The sequence below is a fragment of the Desmodus rotundus genome, chromosome 12 (genome assembly GCF_022682495.2).
Source record: "Desmodus rotundus isolate HL8 chromosome 12, HLdesRot8A.1, whole genome shotgun sequence".
Taxonomy (NCBI): domain Eukaryota; kingdom Metazoa; phylum Chordata; class Mammalia; order Chiroptera; family Phyllostomidae; genus Desmodus; species Desmodus rotundus.
In genome coordinates, this window is record NC_071398.1 from 101,698,372 (window position 1) to 101,712,176 (window position 13,805).

At 57.6% G+C, this 13,805-nt stretch overlaps 2 protein-coding genes across 6 annotated transcripts; both read left to right on the forward strand.

Moving 5' to 3' along the window:
- Positions 1–1,251: 1,251 nt before the first annotated feature.
- USF1 (upstream transcription factor 1) lies at positions 1,252–6,448 on the forward strand. Of its 5 annotated transcripts, none has more exons than XM_024554135.3 (11): positions 1,252–1,375; positions 2,853–2,944; positions 3,451–3,500; positions 3,662–3,777; positions 4,101–4,202; positions 4,429–4,624; positions 4,865–4,952; positions 5,068–5,126; positions 5,244–5,338; positions 5,519–5,647; positions 5,793–6,448. In XM_024554135.3, the coding sequence occupies exons 1-11, from the start codon at positions 1,295–1,297 to the stop codon at positions 5,880–5,882; spliced, it is 1,098 nt and encodes a 365-aa protein (XP_024409903.1). In that variant the 5' UTR covers positions 1,252–1,294; the 3' UTR covers positions 5,883–6,448. The 5 variants fall into 5 exon arrangements, with proteins under 5 accessions (XP_024409903.1, XP_024409894.1, XP_053771105.1 ...); XM_024554126.3 differs by having other exon boundaries at positions 1,260–1,375; positions 2,806–2,944; XM_053915130.1 differs by lacking the exon at positions 1,252–1,375 and adding an exon at positions 1,467–1,925.
- A 97-nt stretch (positions 6,449–6,545) lies between these two features.
- TSTD1 (thiosulfate sulfurtransferase like domain containing 1) lies at positions 6,546–8,124 on the forward strand. Its single transcript, XM_024552147.4, has 4 exons — positions 6,546–6,774; positions 6,969–7,091; positions 7,532–7,694; positions 7,771–8,124. Exons 1-4 carry the CDS (start codon positions 6,765–6,767, stop codon positions 7,820–7,822), a joined length of 348 nt encoding a protein of 115 aa, XP_024407915.1. The 5' UTR covers positions 6,546–6,764; the 3' UTR covers positions 7,823–8,124.
- Positions 8,125–13,805: the final 5,681 nt, after the last annotated feature.

Here is a 13,805-nt window from a genome sequence, read left to right on the forward strand (position 1 = left end):
CTTCTCTTCAGGGAAGCCCCGGGGTGGAGGCACGAGGACAGGCCAGGTCAGAGCCTATGGTCCTCAAGGTCTTTGGTCCTGGTCGTGTTGTCCGACCTCGTTTAGCTCCTGGCCCCCAGCTCCGCACGAGGAGCAAAAGGTCCTCGAAGCTCTTTGGAGACCTCAGTGTTTGTTGGAGGGACTGGCTCCCTTTCCAGCTCCCCCACCCTCTGCTTCCTGCCCCCTTCAGGGGTCTCCCACAGACCCCTTTGGCCTCTAACTGCCTCCTGTTTCAGGGATAGGGAATGGCAGCACTCAGGGCCCAAAGGGCTTCTCTAGACAGGCTGGGGCCGCAGGTCCCATCTCAGTAAGGGCCCGTGTCTCAGAATAAAAGTTGTATTTTTACACGTAAATAGTGTGGAGTTTCATTATTCTTATTCGTCTTGGGTGACAGGCATCACCATTTCAGGTGTGGCCCATCCTTGTCCTTTCTCTTGTTCCGGGGCTCCTGCTCAGTGGTTGTCATGGAGACCTGCGGCTAGAAACTAGAGCTGGCTTCACGGTGGTCAGGAAACTGGGAAGAGAAACTTGCATTCACGTAACGTTCCCTGGGCACCAGCAGAGGCTGCGTTTCCCAGGCGCCCTTTCCTTCCTCCCCTATCGATACTGTGTGTCAGGTTGGTACTGCTCTCAGCGCTCTGCGGATGACACAACCAAGGCTCATGAGGTCACGAGGCTCGCGAGATCTCTGAGGTAAGAAGTAGCAGAGGCTCAGAGACCTGTGACACCCACCTGCCACTCACGCACGTAGGTGCCGACTGTGAGGAGCGGGCGTCGAGATCCCGCTGCAGAAACAGCCTCACAGGCTGGAAGCCTTGGAGGTCTTTGGGCGAGTGATACAAAGTGAGGTCTTTGCAGGCGCTAACATAAAGGCGGGGGTACCCAGACCCAAGTTTGCCAAGGCATCCTAACCTCCAGCTGGAAACACTACAAATAGGTGTCCCTATTCTAGATGGCCTCCTGCCAGTCCTCGTTAAAGATGGCGCCGCCGGCCCACGGGCCTCCCTTCCCAGGAACTAAATAAAAAGGTCCTGTACGGCAGGAAGATGGAAGCACACGTTAGTCGAATTTGTCCCGTTCTTGCCGAAAGCCCCTCGGCCCTCAGCGTCATCTTCTCGGGTCCCGGGAGGTCGTACCCTTCCGCCCTCATCAAGATGGAGCCGACGGAAGCTGGAAGGCTCAGGGGCTGGGCGGGCGGAGGGCAGAGAGGGTCACTTCCGCCCCTCACCAGCATGGTCGCGGGCTAGGGGCGCGCATGCGCAGCTGTCCATGGAGCTGCCCGAATTCGGCGAGCAGCGCTGTCCGGGAGAGTCGGCAGCTGAGGCGGCGGAGGCCGGTGAGTGCGGCACAGGACGGGAGCTGGAGACGGGGTGCGCCGGCAAGGAAGGGCAGCCTCGATGGCCTTTCCGACTCTCAGGCCAGGGAAGTCCCCGGGGGAAGCCTTTGTTTTGAGGGAGGGGCCGCATCTGCCTGTAACCTCGGCCCGCGCGTCCCGCCTCCCGCTCCCGGCCGAGTGCGGCGCCCTGTGTGTCCGCCGGGTCTGCGGAACGGGCCTGACGCCCGCCATGGGCTGCCGGCGGCGCGCTCCCAGCGAGGCTGGCGCCGGGTCCCTCTGCGCTCCATCGTTTTCCTTTTGTGTCCGTGCCGGCGACGGCCCTGCTGGGCCCTCCTGGGCGAGCGTGCGCGCCGCCGCGTCCGGCCGGGTCCCCGCGTCGCGTACCCCGCGCGCACGGGAAATGCTTCCGGACGGCCGCGCCGGGGGCCTGGGAGGCCGTCCCCGGCTGACAGCTGCTGGCGGAGACGCCCCGTGCCCTGCCCGCCCCACCGCCCCTCCCGCGCCCGCCGGGCACCTGGGGCACTGCCCGCTCGGGCTCGGGGACGGACAGGTGGGTGGTCCGGGCCACCAGCGCCGCTTCCTCTTGGGGACCGCGCGCCGCCTCCTCCCGACGGTTTCGCTTTCAGTTCCCCTTTTTTTTCTGGTGAGAGTTTTCCCTGGACCCGGGCTTTCGAAAGCTCATCCACTGCAGATTGTCCTTGGATACGAAAGGTTTGGGGGACCTTCTGGGTAGAGAATGTATCGAAAAGTTACCCCGGTCGCGTCGGGATTATTTTATTGCTTTGCTCTGTGTAGCCGTTTCCTTCCGGAGGCATCTGTCCGCTCAGCGCGTCGTCTTTCCTGCCCCCTGGCTGGGTGTCAGCGTCCTCCGGCCGGCACCTTGTGGGTGGGCTCCTCCTCCTTTGTCTCCTTCCGAACCCTGGGCCTGGGGTCTTTCCCCTTCTTGCTGCGGCTCAGTGGATTTGGAGTTGTCATGGCAACATGTTAGCAGCCACTGTTGTTCTCGGCTTGGTGAATAAGATACAGGGGCTTGAGGATGATACACTTGGCCTTTTGGGTTTCTAGCAAATGACATAAATCTGGACACCGCAAAACAACAGCCCTGTGACTGTCCTGGGGCCCAACGGCCAAGTCCGGCATTTGGGGTCCAGGAGGGTTTTGCAGTGGCCGTGGGCCTCAGGCTTCCCCTTCCGGAATTCGAGAACAGAAGTTGGTTGGTGTTGCGCGTGTGGCTGAGAAGCTGCAAGAGGGGCCCGGCGGTGTCTGAAGGTGGCGTTGCAAACGTCCCCGTGTCGGCTCCGGGGTGCTTGTCCCCTCCCCACCAGGAGGGGCGCTACGGGTGGGGGGGCACTGCCTGCGGCCCATCTCAGCATCGCGCGGTGGTCGGGTTGTTCCCGGCTGTGTCTCAGGGAGCCTGCGTGCTGCCGTAGGGGCGCCCAGTGTCCAGGAGTCACTGCAGACCCCTCATTTCTGCCAGGACGAAGCGCTCAGGCCTGAGAGGCGGGGGACTCGAAGACTGCACAGCAGGGCGTGCCCCTCGGATGCGCCGCCTCACGGAGAGATGAAGGGGTGAGTGCGGAGGGGCAGCGTCAGGGTCCAGGGTGGGAGACTGCAGGGGCTCTGGGGTCGCCGCTCCTGAATCCCGCAGTGGCCCTGAGACTTGGTTTCCTGTCTGTAAAATGCAAGCAGGCCCTGCCGGCCGCTCGGTGGGTCCAGGTACCCAACACTGTGGGTTTGATTCCTGTATCGTTAAGGGGAAGAACAAACCAAGGTCTCTCCCCCACCTCTTCCTCTCTCCTAAAATCAGTCAACACCTAAAATGTTGTTAACGTACATTTAAAACAATATTTGAAATGCAAGCAGTGCTACCTGCCCTGTAGCCCCGTTCTCAGTAGTGGCCGTGGCCGTGGCTGCTCGGGGCTGCTCCGAGCCTGCGCACCAGAAGCACTCAGCGAATTCCACGCCATCCCAGCACCTGCGGGGCATGCCAGCGACTCCGGGCCCATACGTTCCGGCAGCAGTGAACTTTTCATGCACTTCTTCCCTTTCCCTCCCCTCTGCCCCTTCACAAACAGGCAGCAGAAAACAGCTGAGACGGAAGAGGGCACGGTGCAGATCCAAGAAGGTGAGAGGCGGAGACAGCAGTGCACTGGGACTCAGCTGGGACCGTCGGGGCCTCTCCCCACGCCCTGGGCCACCTGTGCACCTTCTTCCCTGAGTGACAGGTGAGTGACACGGGGGAGAAAGGCAGCGACACACAGACCCCCCCTTGCTCCTTGAACTTAGGTGCAGTGGCAACTGGGGAGGACCCCACCAGTGTGGCCATCGCCAGCATCCAGTCTGCCGCCACCTTCCCTGACCCCAACGTCAAGTACGTCTTCCGCACTGAGAATGGGGGCCAGGTAAGGGAGGGGCCAGGTGGCTGCAGGTGTTACTGGGTTGGGTTGGAGGGAGGTCGTTGCACCTGTCATGTGGAGACCTGGAGGGCGAGGAGAAGGTGGGGACCATTTGGGGGTGGGGGTTGCAGTCCGTGGTTTGGTGTGGAGGTGGGTGTGGTGTAGGGCTTGCCGAAACCTCCCTGTGGGGGCGGACGGGCAGTGACTGGCTCTGTCTCGGGAGGACTCTTGTTTGGGGTTCTGTCTAGGAGACGCTTGGTGAGGGCCCCGCAATCCTAGTGTTTACTCTCTTATTCCCTCTTCCCCTGCCCCATCCCCCCTGCTTCTAGGTGATGTACAGGGTGATCCAGGTGTCCGAGGGGCAGCTGGATGGCCAGACTGAGGGGACTGGTGCCATCAGTGGCTATCCTGCCACTCAGTCCATGACCCAGGTACGGGGCAGGTGGGAGAGGGACCGGAGCTCTGAGTGAGACGAAGCAGGGAACCACTGGGCTACGTGAGGCTAGGGATGGTGAGGCACCTGGCTGCCCTGTCCCCAGGCCCTAGGCTCCCCCTTTCTGGGCCTCCCTCCCTCCCTCCCTCAAGGGGTAGAAGCTACAGAGTTCTTCACTGGGGAGTCTGTCGGCCACTGGACTCCATCCTCTGGGTTCCCTCCAGGCGGTGATCCAAGGGGCATTCACCAGTGATGACGCAGTTGACGCCGAGGGGACAGCGGCAGAGACGCACTACACGTACTTCCCTGGCACCGCTGTGGGAGATGGGGCTGCGGGGGCCACATCAGGCAGCACCGCAGCGGTCGTCACCACACAGGGCTCGGAGGCACTGCTGGGACAGGCCACGCCTCCCAGCACCGGTGAGATGCCCTGTGGGGATGCTGGCTGCGGGGTGGGGGAGGCTGTGGCACGTGTGTGGGGGGGGGCGGCAGGCCTGGTGACCTGCTTGGTCACTAAGCCCTGGTCAGTGGTGAGTGTGGTTCTGCCCCTCCAGCAGGAGGAAGTTGGCCCCGGGGATGGGAGGTCCCAGGGCCTTGGCCTCAGCGCTTGATGAGGCTCCTAGTCCCACATCCTGACGGAGCCCACACTGCCCCCAACAGGCCAGTTCTTCGTGATGATGTCGCCACAGGAAGTGCTGCAGGGAGGAAGCCAGCGCTCCATCGCCCCCAGGACCCACCCTTACTCCCCGTGAGTAACCCTGTTTCTTCTCAGTTACCGCGAGGGCCAGCTCTCGTGGGACTCCTCACCTGAATGCCACTCTCACACTTGGCCTCTGTTACTCGGCTGCCGCTGGTGTCGCCAGGAAGTCAGAAGCCCCCCGGACGACGCGGGATGAGAAGCGCAGGGCTCAGCATAATGAAGGTGGGGGCCTCCGGTGGGCCAGGTGGGGGCAGCAGTGGTGTTGCGGGGAGGGCAGGTCACTGTCCCTGGGCCTGCGTCGCGCTCTCCTGAGCCACCCTGTCCTCACTGCCCCCACAGTGGAGCGGCGCCGCCGGGACAAGATCAACAACTGGATCGTGCAGCTGTCCAAGATCATCCCAGACTGCTCCATGGAGAGCACCAAGTCGGGCCAGGTCAGGGGCGGCCCATGGGGGGTGGGCGCCCACCCTCTGTGTCCTGTGGGCACATGCGGCAGCCGGCTCTTCCAGTCTCTGAGGTGCCTCAGGGGGAACGAGGCCCCGGGCGTGAGCTGCTTTTGGAAAGCAAGCAGGTGTCTTAGGCTCCAGCCCTCGTCCTGTTGGCTTTTCCTGCAGAGTAAAGGCGGGATCCTGTCCAAGGCCTGCGACTACATCCAGGAGCTTCGGCAGAGTAACCACCGGCTGTCCGAAGAGCTGCAGGGGCTCGACCAGCTGCAGCTGGACAACGATGTGCTTCGCCAGCAGGTCAGCTCCACCCTGTGGCCGCTGAGCCCGTTGGGACTCTGCTTCGTTTTCCATAGAGTGGCTTTTTCCTTTTCCCTGCACTAGTGGGTGTCGGAACAAGCTCAGGGACTCCCACCCCCTTACTACCTCCCCCTCCCCGTGTCAGGTGGAAGACCTCAAAAACAAGAACCTGCTGCTCCGAGCCCAGCTGCGACACCACGGGGTGGAGGTGGTCATCAAGAATGACAGCAACTGACTGGGCGTCCCTGTCCTGGAATGGCAGAAAGCCCTGGAGCTGCAGGCTTCCCCATGCCCCCTTCCTTCGCTGCCCAGTTCTGGCAAGAGACTGGGAGGAGTTCAGGGGGCACGTCCAGACAGCAGCGGGCAGCGGTGTGAAACCTGGGATGCGCCCTGACAGCCTGGCCCAGCCGCCGTGCAGCCCCGGCCCCCCTTGCACCGAGCCCATGCTGTTGGGGTGGGCACTGGACCCACCGAGTGGGGTTGGCCTGGTGCGGGCTTCCGGTACAGGCAGAGGGTCTGCTGATGGGTGACCCTGGCAGCCCGGACTCGGCGGGGCTTCTGCTGCTCTGTCTCCCTGGAGCTCAGCTGTGCCCCCGAGGGCGCCAGGGAATGAGCTTCTATAAGCAAGCAGTGGGGGAAAGCAGCCGGGCCGCTGCCGCGGGAAGAGAGGAGATGGCTGGGCAGCAGCGAGGCCTGCGTAGAAGTCCAGGGAGAACCACAGACGGCCCGCGTGCGGCCTTTCCCCTTGGGGGACCGTTTCCCTTTTTTCTTTTTTTTAAAGATAAAGAGTGCAGAGCCACAGCCGCCTCCTGTTTGTCCTTTTGTGGGCCTGGGGTGGAGGGGAGGGGACACTTTGCGCTTTGACGGGCGAGGGCAGGGCGGGGCCGGGACTGCGCTGGCTGGGGACTCCGAGGGTTGGCGCGGGTCGGACCAGCGGGGCGTGGCGGGCGCAAAGGTGTGCGAGGCCCGGATCACCATCCCCGCGGCGAACAGGTGCTGCGAGGGCGGGGGCTAGGCCCCCCTTCCGGTTCCGGTTTTGGCCCCGGGAGGGCCGTGGAGATGCTGCGGGGACCGCGAAGGCAACCGCGCGTTCTTGCAGTTCTTGGAGGCACGCGCCATGGCCGTAGGTACGTGCGGGGATCGACGAGTGGGCCTTGCTCGCGGCCCCGGAGAGCATGGAGCCCGGGAGCAGGGGAGCGGGGTGGGCGGAGGTGTGGCCGCGCCTCCCAAGTGGGAGGCAGGTGGGAGGCCGTGCGCGGGGGGCGGGGCGGGGGGCGCCACGCCGGGCCGGCCCCTCCACGCTCTCGTGTCCCCTTCACAGTGCCCACCGTGTCGCTCCCCGAACTCCGCTCGCTCCTGGCCGCGGGCCGCGCCCGGCTCTTCGACGTGAGGTCTCGGGAGGAGGCAGCCGCGGGGACCATCCCCGGGGCGCTCAACATCCCGGGTATGGGGTTGTGAGGGGACGCCCGGCAGTGTGGGTCCAGGGGCTCTCAGCCTAGGGGCCTCACGGAGGTGGCGCGGGGCAGGCCGGGCACGGGGACCTGAATTTCCTCAGCCTCCCAGGCTTCTGGACAGGGGCCGGTGAAGGCCTGTACCGGCGGCGGAGCCAGCCCTCCCAGGCCGGGAGACATGGTGGGCAGGGACTCCCCCCCCACCCCCTCGAGGGCTGGGTCCCCACGACCTGCTCGTCCTTAGCAGTTCCTGACTTTCCACTTGGCCGCGCTGTATCTTGACCTTGAGGTTGGGGGTGGTGGCCACCAGGCGTTGTGTGCGGGCCCCCTGGTGGTTTGTCCGACCACGGGGACCCAGCCCTTCCAGGCGCCGCCGCAGAACCTCAGATTGCAAAACCATTGCTCTTTGGCCTGTCCTGACTCTTCCTCCCAGTGTCCGACTTGGAAGGTGCCCTGCAGATGGACGCTGCTGCCTTCCAGGCCTTGTACTCTGTGGAGAAGCCGAAGCTGGAGGATGAGAACCTCATTTTCTTCTGTCAGATGGGCAAGCGGGGCTTGCAGGCCACGCAACTAGCCCAGGGCCTTGGATACAGAGGGTAAGGGGCAGGCGGGTACTGGTGGGGGCTGCCGCCCAGTCTGCCCTGCTGTGCTCACCCTGCTTTGTCTCCACAGGGCTCGCAACTACTCGGGGGCCTATAGAGAATGGTTCCAGAAAGGAGGTTAGGTAGAAGGCGACAGGCTGACTGCGGGAAGGGCGAGGAAGGCTCCCACTTACTGGGTTGGGTGAGGCCTTGTGCTGTGCACACAAAAGCACCAAATAAAGAGCATCTGATTGACTGTGTTGGTGTGGCTCAGTGGGCTGTGTGCCTCCCCAGTCCGGGCACATGTCCCGGCTGCTGGGGCCAGGTCCCCAGGTGAGGGCATGCGAGAGGCAGCCACACATTGATGTTTCTCCCTCCCTTTCCCCCTCTCTTCCCTTCTCTCTAAAAATAAATAAGTAAAGGTTTTTTTTTAAAGAGCGTTTAATCGAAGTGTTGGGTGCATTTAATGTGTCAGTTGGGTTGAAAGCAGTTCTAATCTTAACCTACACTCAGTTGAGCTGTGGGGCCTTTGCCTTCCAGCATCACCCCCCCCCCCATCCCTCCAACACAAAATTCCAGCAATTTCCTAAAACTACATTTCTCTTCTGGAACATTTGTTTTCAGCCCAGGATGCACATCAGAATCGCCTGCCAGCTGGGGGGTGGGCAGGGGTCAGGGGCAGGGAGGGGGAAAGAATCTCAGATTTGGAATTTCAGGGTTGGGGCCAGGGGCCCCTCAATGATTCTCATATGCCGTCAGGGGGCCAGAGCTAGACCAGAGGTCAGCAGACTGGCCCCCCTGGGCCCCAGCCACGACCCTTCACGTACACATTGTCTATGGCCGCTTTTATGCAAAAGTGGCAGAATAGTTGTAACAATGTTGTTCAAAACGTAAACTTTTTACTATCTATTCCTTTCCAGAAAGTTTGCCTACCCTAGCCCCAGCCCCGCTGTTTTCAACCCTTGTGCCACAGGAATATTTTAAACGTGCAACCCCCGACCGTTTAGTCAGGGGCCCGATGTCTCTCCCTCAGATGGTCAAGTGGGAAAATGACGACAGCCAGTACGACAGTTGTCCTATGTGCCCGAGCCAAAATCACACCAGCTTTTTCTCGTTCAGGTGGGCACAACTATGTGACTTTTTGCTTGGAAAGCAGTTTATATGTGCCCTGAGATGAGAAAGTTGAAAACTGCTGCTCCAGGCCTGAGATCCCTGTGGCAGCTGTTGTGTGAAGGGAGGGAAGTGGTCCCCCAGCTGTGTCTGGCACCAGGCACAGGTGTGAGACCCTCCTGCGCTGCCAAAAGCAGGTTCCAGTTTCTGTCAACATCGTTCTGCGATCCAACCCTGGGTTTCACACAATTTAATTTGTTTTTAAATGCACTGAGGCAGAACTCAACACTACACAGTAGGTATATCTTTCTTCTGGCTTGGTGATAGTTTGATGCATATCCTTTTAAATATTTTTTTTAATAGCTCAACTTCTTAACTATCCCATGATACTTTTATTAAATAAAACACTTGAGTCTATATACTAGTCTGAACAATTGTAAACCAACTTTAGGAATACGCAATAGAGGTATACCATACAAAAAGTGCATAAAACATAGCTGTAAGTTTAAAGAATAATAATAAAATAAACACCCACGTGCCTACCACCATTAAGAAATAAACATCACCGGTACCTTAGAAAGCCTGTATATATCTTTCCTGACTGCATCGCTCTTTGTAGAGATGACTATAGCTGGTTCTTCAAAACCAATTCTTTGCTTTCTTAGATTGTTTTAACTAATGCACATTGGTATCCTTAAACCATATAGTACTTTGGCCTGTTTTTAAACTATAAATGGCAGGTGATCTTTTCACTGTTTTCACTATGTTGGTCTTTTTTTTTTTCTTTTAAATATTTTAATGGCAGATTTTTTTACTTCTTAACTTTGATTTTTTAAACGTGTTATTCCTTTATTTGTGGAAGTGAGATGGACCCAATTTTCTAATTTTTCAGGCCTCTGCAGAAATTCCTTCAGACATTTTCCGCATTCCTTGCCTTTCTCTCTCTCTCTTCCTTCCCACCCCTCGGCTTTCTGGGCTGGAGCCAGTCCTGCGACGCACACCTTTGATCTCACAGCCTTCACTGCCCAGCTGTCAAACCTGCCCTCCCTCCAGCTCCCGCCTGCTCTGTCACAGGGCGGGCCCACTGTCTGCGTTGTCTGACTCACCACTGCCGGAGCTGAGCTGGACGCTGTCGGGTCTGGAGGTGAAGTTGAAATCTGCGGGAGTGGAGCCCAGGGTCCGGCAGACACACAGTGGCACCCCTACTCTTTCCCCAAACCCCCAAGTACCTTCGTTCTCAGACTGGTTAGGAAATTTTTCCTAATTTCCCTCTTTGTTTGAGTCTTAACTGTTCTGGTCTTCTTTTTTTCCCCCTCCTCACATATCATAATTCAATTATAGTATTGAGTTTTTGATTGAGGCACAGTTCACCTACAACAAAGGCTCTGAAGTGCTCAGTTTGCTGCGTTCTGACAATTGTCTGCTCACTTGTCAACAACCATCCCAAACAAGACCTGGGATACAGAAATCCCCACAGGTTCAGGCCCCTTTCCAGCCAATCACATACCGAATCCCTTTCTAGGCAATCATTTTCCATCTCCTATCAGCATCGGTGTTTTTCCAGCTTCCTTCCTGCCTCGCTGACCTCTGCCGTGCTTCCTCTAGTGTAGCTGAGGGGGTTACCGTGCTGGCCCAGCTCGGGCGTGCTCTCTGGCTCCCCATTGTTAAGAGAACATTCCTCTGTTCCCCTTGAGAGGATTTGTTTCATAACCTTGATAGGCTGTTCCCACCATCACCTCGCCCTTTAGCCCTTTAAACCTCTATCTCCCTTTCCTCACAGGTATTGCATCAGGTGGGGCTGCAGAGCCTAGCCGACCAGAGGTGCGTCTTCCGGCTTCTGCATTCTTTTCCAAACCAATCAGACCCTTCCCTCTCCCAGACCCTTGTGGCCCCAGGTTTGTGTTGAGGGTGTCCCTGCGTCATCACAGCTGACCTACGTTTCTCTTTCTCTCCCCGAGTCGGTTTGAGCTCCTCCACAACCTGCAGAGCCTGCAACCTGAGTTTTCAGTCGCCTCCGACTTTCAGAATCTTCTCACGTCAGCCTCTCTGAAACTCACTGCCTGAGCAATCTTATAGTAACATTTTTATCTTATCAGAGCTGATAATTCACAATAGGTCCTTGTTGCCTAGTGACTCCAGTACTGGCGGGAGCCTGGCCTGCTGAGCAATCTGGAGTCTGGGTCTGCCCTTGCCCTGCCTTTCCGAACTTGTCCTTCAGGCCTGCTCCCAGCATGCTGGGCTCTGCAGCTGCTGAGGTGGACCCCACTCCTCCCTGATCCCGGCCTTTACTCCAGTTTCCTTGGTTCCCGTCTCTTAGGAGCTGCTCTGAGTTTCCCAAGAATTAGAAGAATGTATTTGCTGCCGTCATCCAGAGGGCTTTTAAGCTGAAGGACAAGGGAGAGAAGTAACCGGATAAAATGTCCTAACTGGATTCCATGAAGGACTTAGGAAACAAGAGGCCAGGAGCAGCACTCACAACAGGCGCGGCTCTTCCCCTTCAGACTCAGCTTCAGTCCACTTCTGTTTGACCAGCAATTAAACCAGAGCTCGGCAGAGAGGAGGAACTCCACAAACGTGGAATTCGTATCGAGATGCTCAGTAATTCCCAGGGGGAAATGCGAAGGAAGAAAGTGGGGGACAATACTCAGGAATGGCAGCGTGTTATTATGTAAACAGCGAAGGCTACGAGTCGGAGTTCCAAGTTCCGGGTCAGACTTAGCACCAGTGAGTGGTCACTGCAAGTTACTTTATTTTTAATTATTCCAATTCCCACTTTTCTTATTTGTATGTCTATGGGTAGGTGTGAACGTTTCCTAGGAAACACATGTACAGCACCTGCCATGTCAAACGTGGCTTAGAGGGGTCTACATGACTGTAAGTGACAAACACAGGAAGGAAGACAAAACAGCAGAGATACTTAACAGGAGAGCTGGGCACAAAGTGCAGCTTGAGGAATTTTTACAAAGGGGGCAGAATGCGTGTAACCACCTCTGTGGTCAGAAAACATGCCCTACGTGATTCTAATCATTTAAACTGTGATGAGAGTTTCAAATTTATATCTCGAATTTTTTTGTCTGCTGGTTCTTTCAATTGCTTACAGAGTTATCTGCAAATCTGTCATTATGACTTGGATTTGTCTGTTTCTCCCTCTGGTCCTGCCGTTTGTATTTTACATATTCGGGCACTATGGCGTTAGACTGTGCAAACTTAGAACTGTTATGCTTCCTCCCGAAGGGATCCTATACTCCGTACATCCCTCTTCGCCTGATGCGTGAACAACAATCCGGAGACCCTGGGAGGGGAGCGCCTCTGGCCCGGGTGTCTCTCTTCCGTGGAGGCAATTCCCAAAGGGCCGACCACAGGGAGATAAGTGGGATGAATCTTTCCTTCCTGAAGGGCAGTCTGGGTAGCACAGCACAGCATCTACTACAGTAGGTTTGTACATGCACCAAACCCTGCCTTCCGAAAGGGAAAAAAGAGTTTTTAAAATATATGTCAGGGCTACGGGAAAATTGAAAAGCATAGTCAGATGAAGTCAGGAGTGAATGTCAGTGTTTGGATGCAGACTGCAAATTTGGATTTGGTCTTCCTTGAGACCAAAGCAAAATGACTAACAGGCTCAGTTATAAAATTCAAGTACCCGTAAGACAAATATGTGACCCCTGCTCATCTCCCATCTTAGAGTTTTCTCCGACGAGCACAGCCAACAGTGGTGGTCCCTTCTCCAAGCTCTCCCCTGCGCCCCTCCACTCTCATACTTCACTTTGTGTATATATGTCTCTCTCCAAGACTTTAAATTCCTTTGAGGGTAAAGAACAGACGTTTGCACTTGGGCGGCACCCAAATATTTGTTTCAATTTGGTGATTTGAAGTTTCTCCTTTGGTTACCTATTGTCATTTCCTGTGTTTGTCTTGGAAGAAGACTGTAAGCCATTTGAAGTCCGGGATTGTGGTTTGTAGTTATTTGAATTAATTCCCCTACAGCACACCGGAAGTGGACCTTTGGTCCGGGAGATGTGGGCAAAGGAATGAGAGCAAACAGGAAACAAGCAAAAGATCAAGAAATACTACAGTTTTGTATAAAAGCGTAAACCGTTTTCCTTGCAGTGAGCCAACGTTCAGGAAGTTTTCCCGCAGCACATTGGATATGCTATGATCAGTTAAAATGGAATCACTGCAGAAACTAGAAATAGTAAAGGCGTTGAGCGTGAGTTTCACTCAAAAACAATGTAATCACGTATGAACAGAAAGCTTTCGTACAAACACAGTCTATAGATAGAGGAGCTCAGTTAGCACCCAACTAGTGGTCACAGTGAGAAAGTAATTCGGAAACGCAGGGGACACACGCGGTCACTCAGTGCCACAGAGCACACGTGGGTCAATCTGTACTGTCCGGAGTATTTGGTGGACACACGCCTGAAGTTCTCCCGGAGAAGCACGTCATTCTTCTTCCCGCACTTTCCCCTCTTTCCCCTCCGTGCTCCTCTCCCACTGTCCGCGGGCTGCTGCCCGTGCGGTCCGCAGAGGGACCGGGTTTGGCGCGGTTTCAGGGCACCCTTCACTGCTCCGCTGGCCCTCTCCTCCTACCCCTGCGCACGTTAGTGTGAGGTTTCCATTTGCCAAAGGACGCGACCGAGGTTTCCGCAGCGCCCGGTGACGTCCGTGCAAACCTGCAAGAAACAAACCGGGCCCGGGTCCGCGAGGGCGCAGTCCCACCGACGGCCCACCCCCCGCCCGCAGTTCCCCAGCTCCTGCGGCTGTACGCCGCACGCAGTCAGAGACCCTGCTGCGGAAGCGCGGCCCAATCAGGGGGCGCTCACCTGCGGAAGGTGAGGGATCCGTCTCCCCGCCAATCAGAGATGCCTCCGGCTTGGACTCGCGCCCCGCCCAGGGGGGGGTGGGCGGAGCTGCACCTGGCGGCGTGGAGTCACTCAGCGGAGCGACGGCGGCCTCCTCCAATTGGAACGCGCAGGGGCGGGCGCCGGCCAATCGGGCGCGGAGGGCGGGCCGGCGGGC

What these genes read in the sequence shown, in the direction of transcription:
- USF1 (XM_053915130.1), top strand. Translation starts at nt 1,605, where the DNA reads ATGGGCTGCCGGCGGCGCGCTCCCAGCGAGGCTGGCGCCGGGTCCCTC. An exon ending in TCGGGCTCGGGGACGGACAG is followed by an intron (nt 1,926 to 2,852) that starts GTGGGTGGTCCG and finishes CATTTCTGCCAG; the next exon opens with GACGAAGCGCTCAGGCCTGA. An exon ending in ACGATGTGCTTCGCCAGCAG is followed by an intron (nt 5,648 to 5,792) that starts GTCAGCTCCACC and finishes TCCCCGTGTCAG; the next exon opens with GTGGAAGACCTCAAAAACAA.
- TSTD1 (XM_024552147.4), top strand. An exon ending in CGGGGCGCTCAACATCCCGG is followed by an intron (nt 7,092 to 7,531) that starts GTATGGGGTTGT and finishes TCTTCCTCCCAG; the next exon opens with TGTCCGACTTGGAAGGTGCC. An exon ending in CAGGGCCTTGGATACAGAGG is followed by an intron (nt 7,695 to 7,770) that starts GTAAGGGGCAGG and finishes TTGTCTCCACAG; the next exon opens with GGCTCGCAACTACTCGGGGG.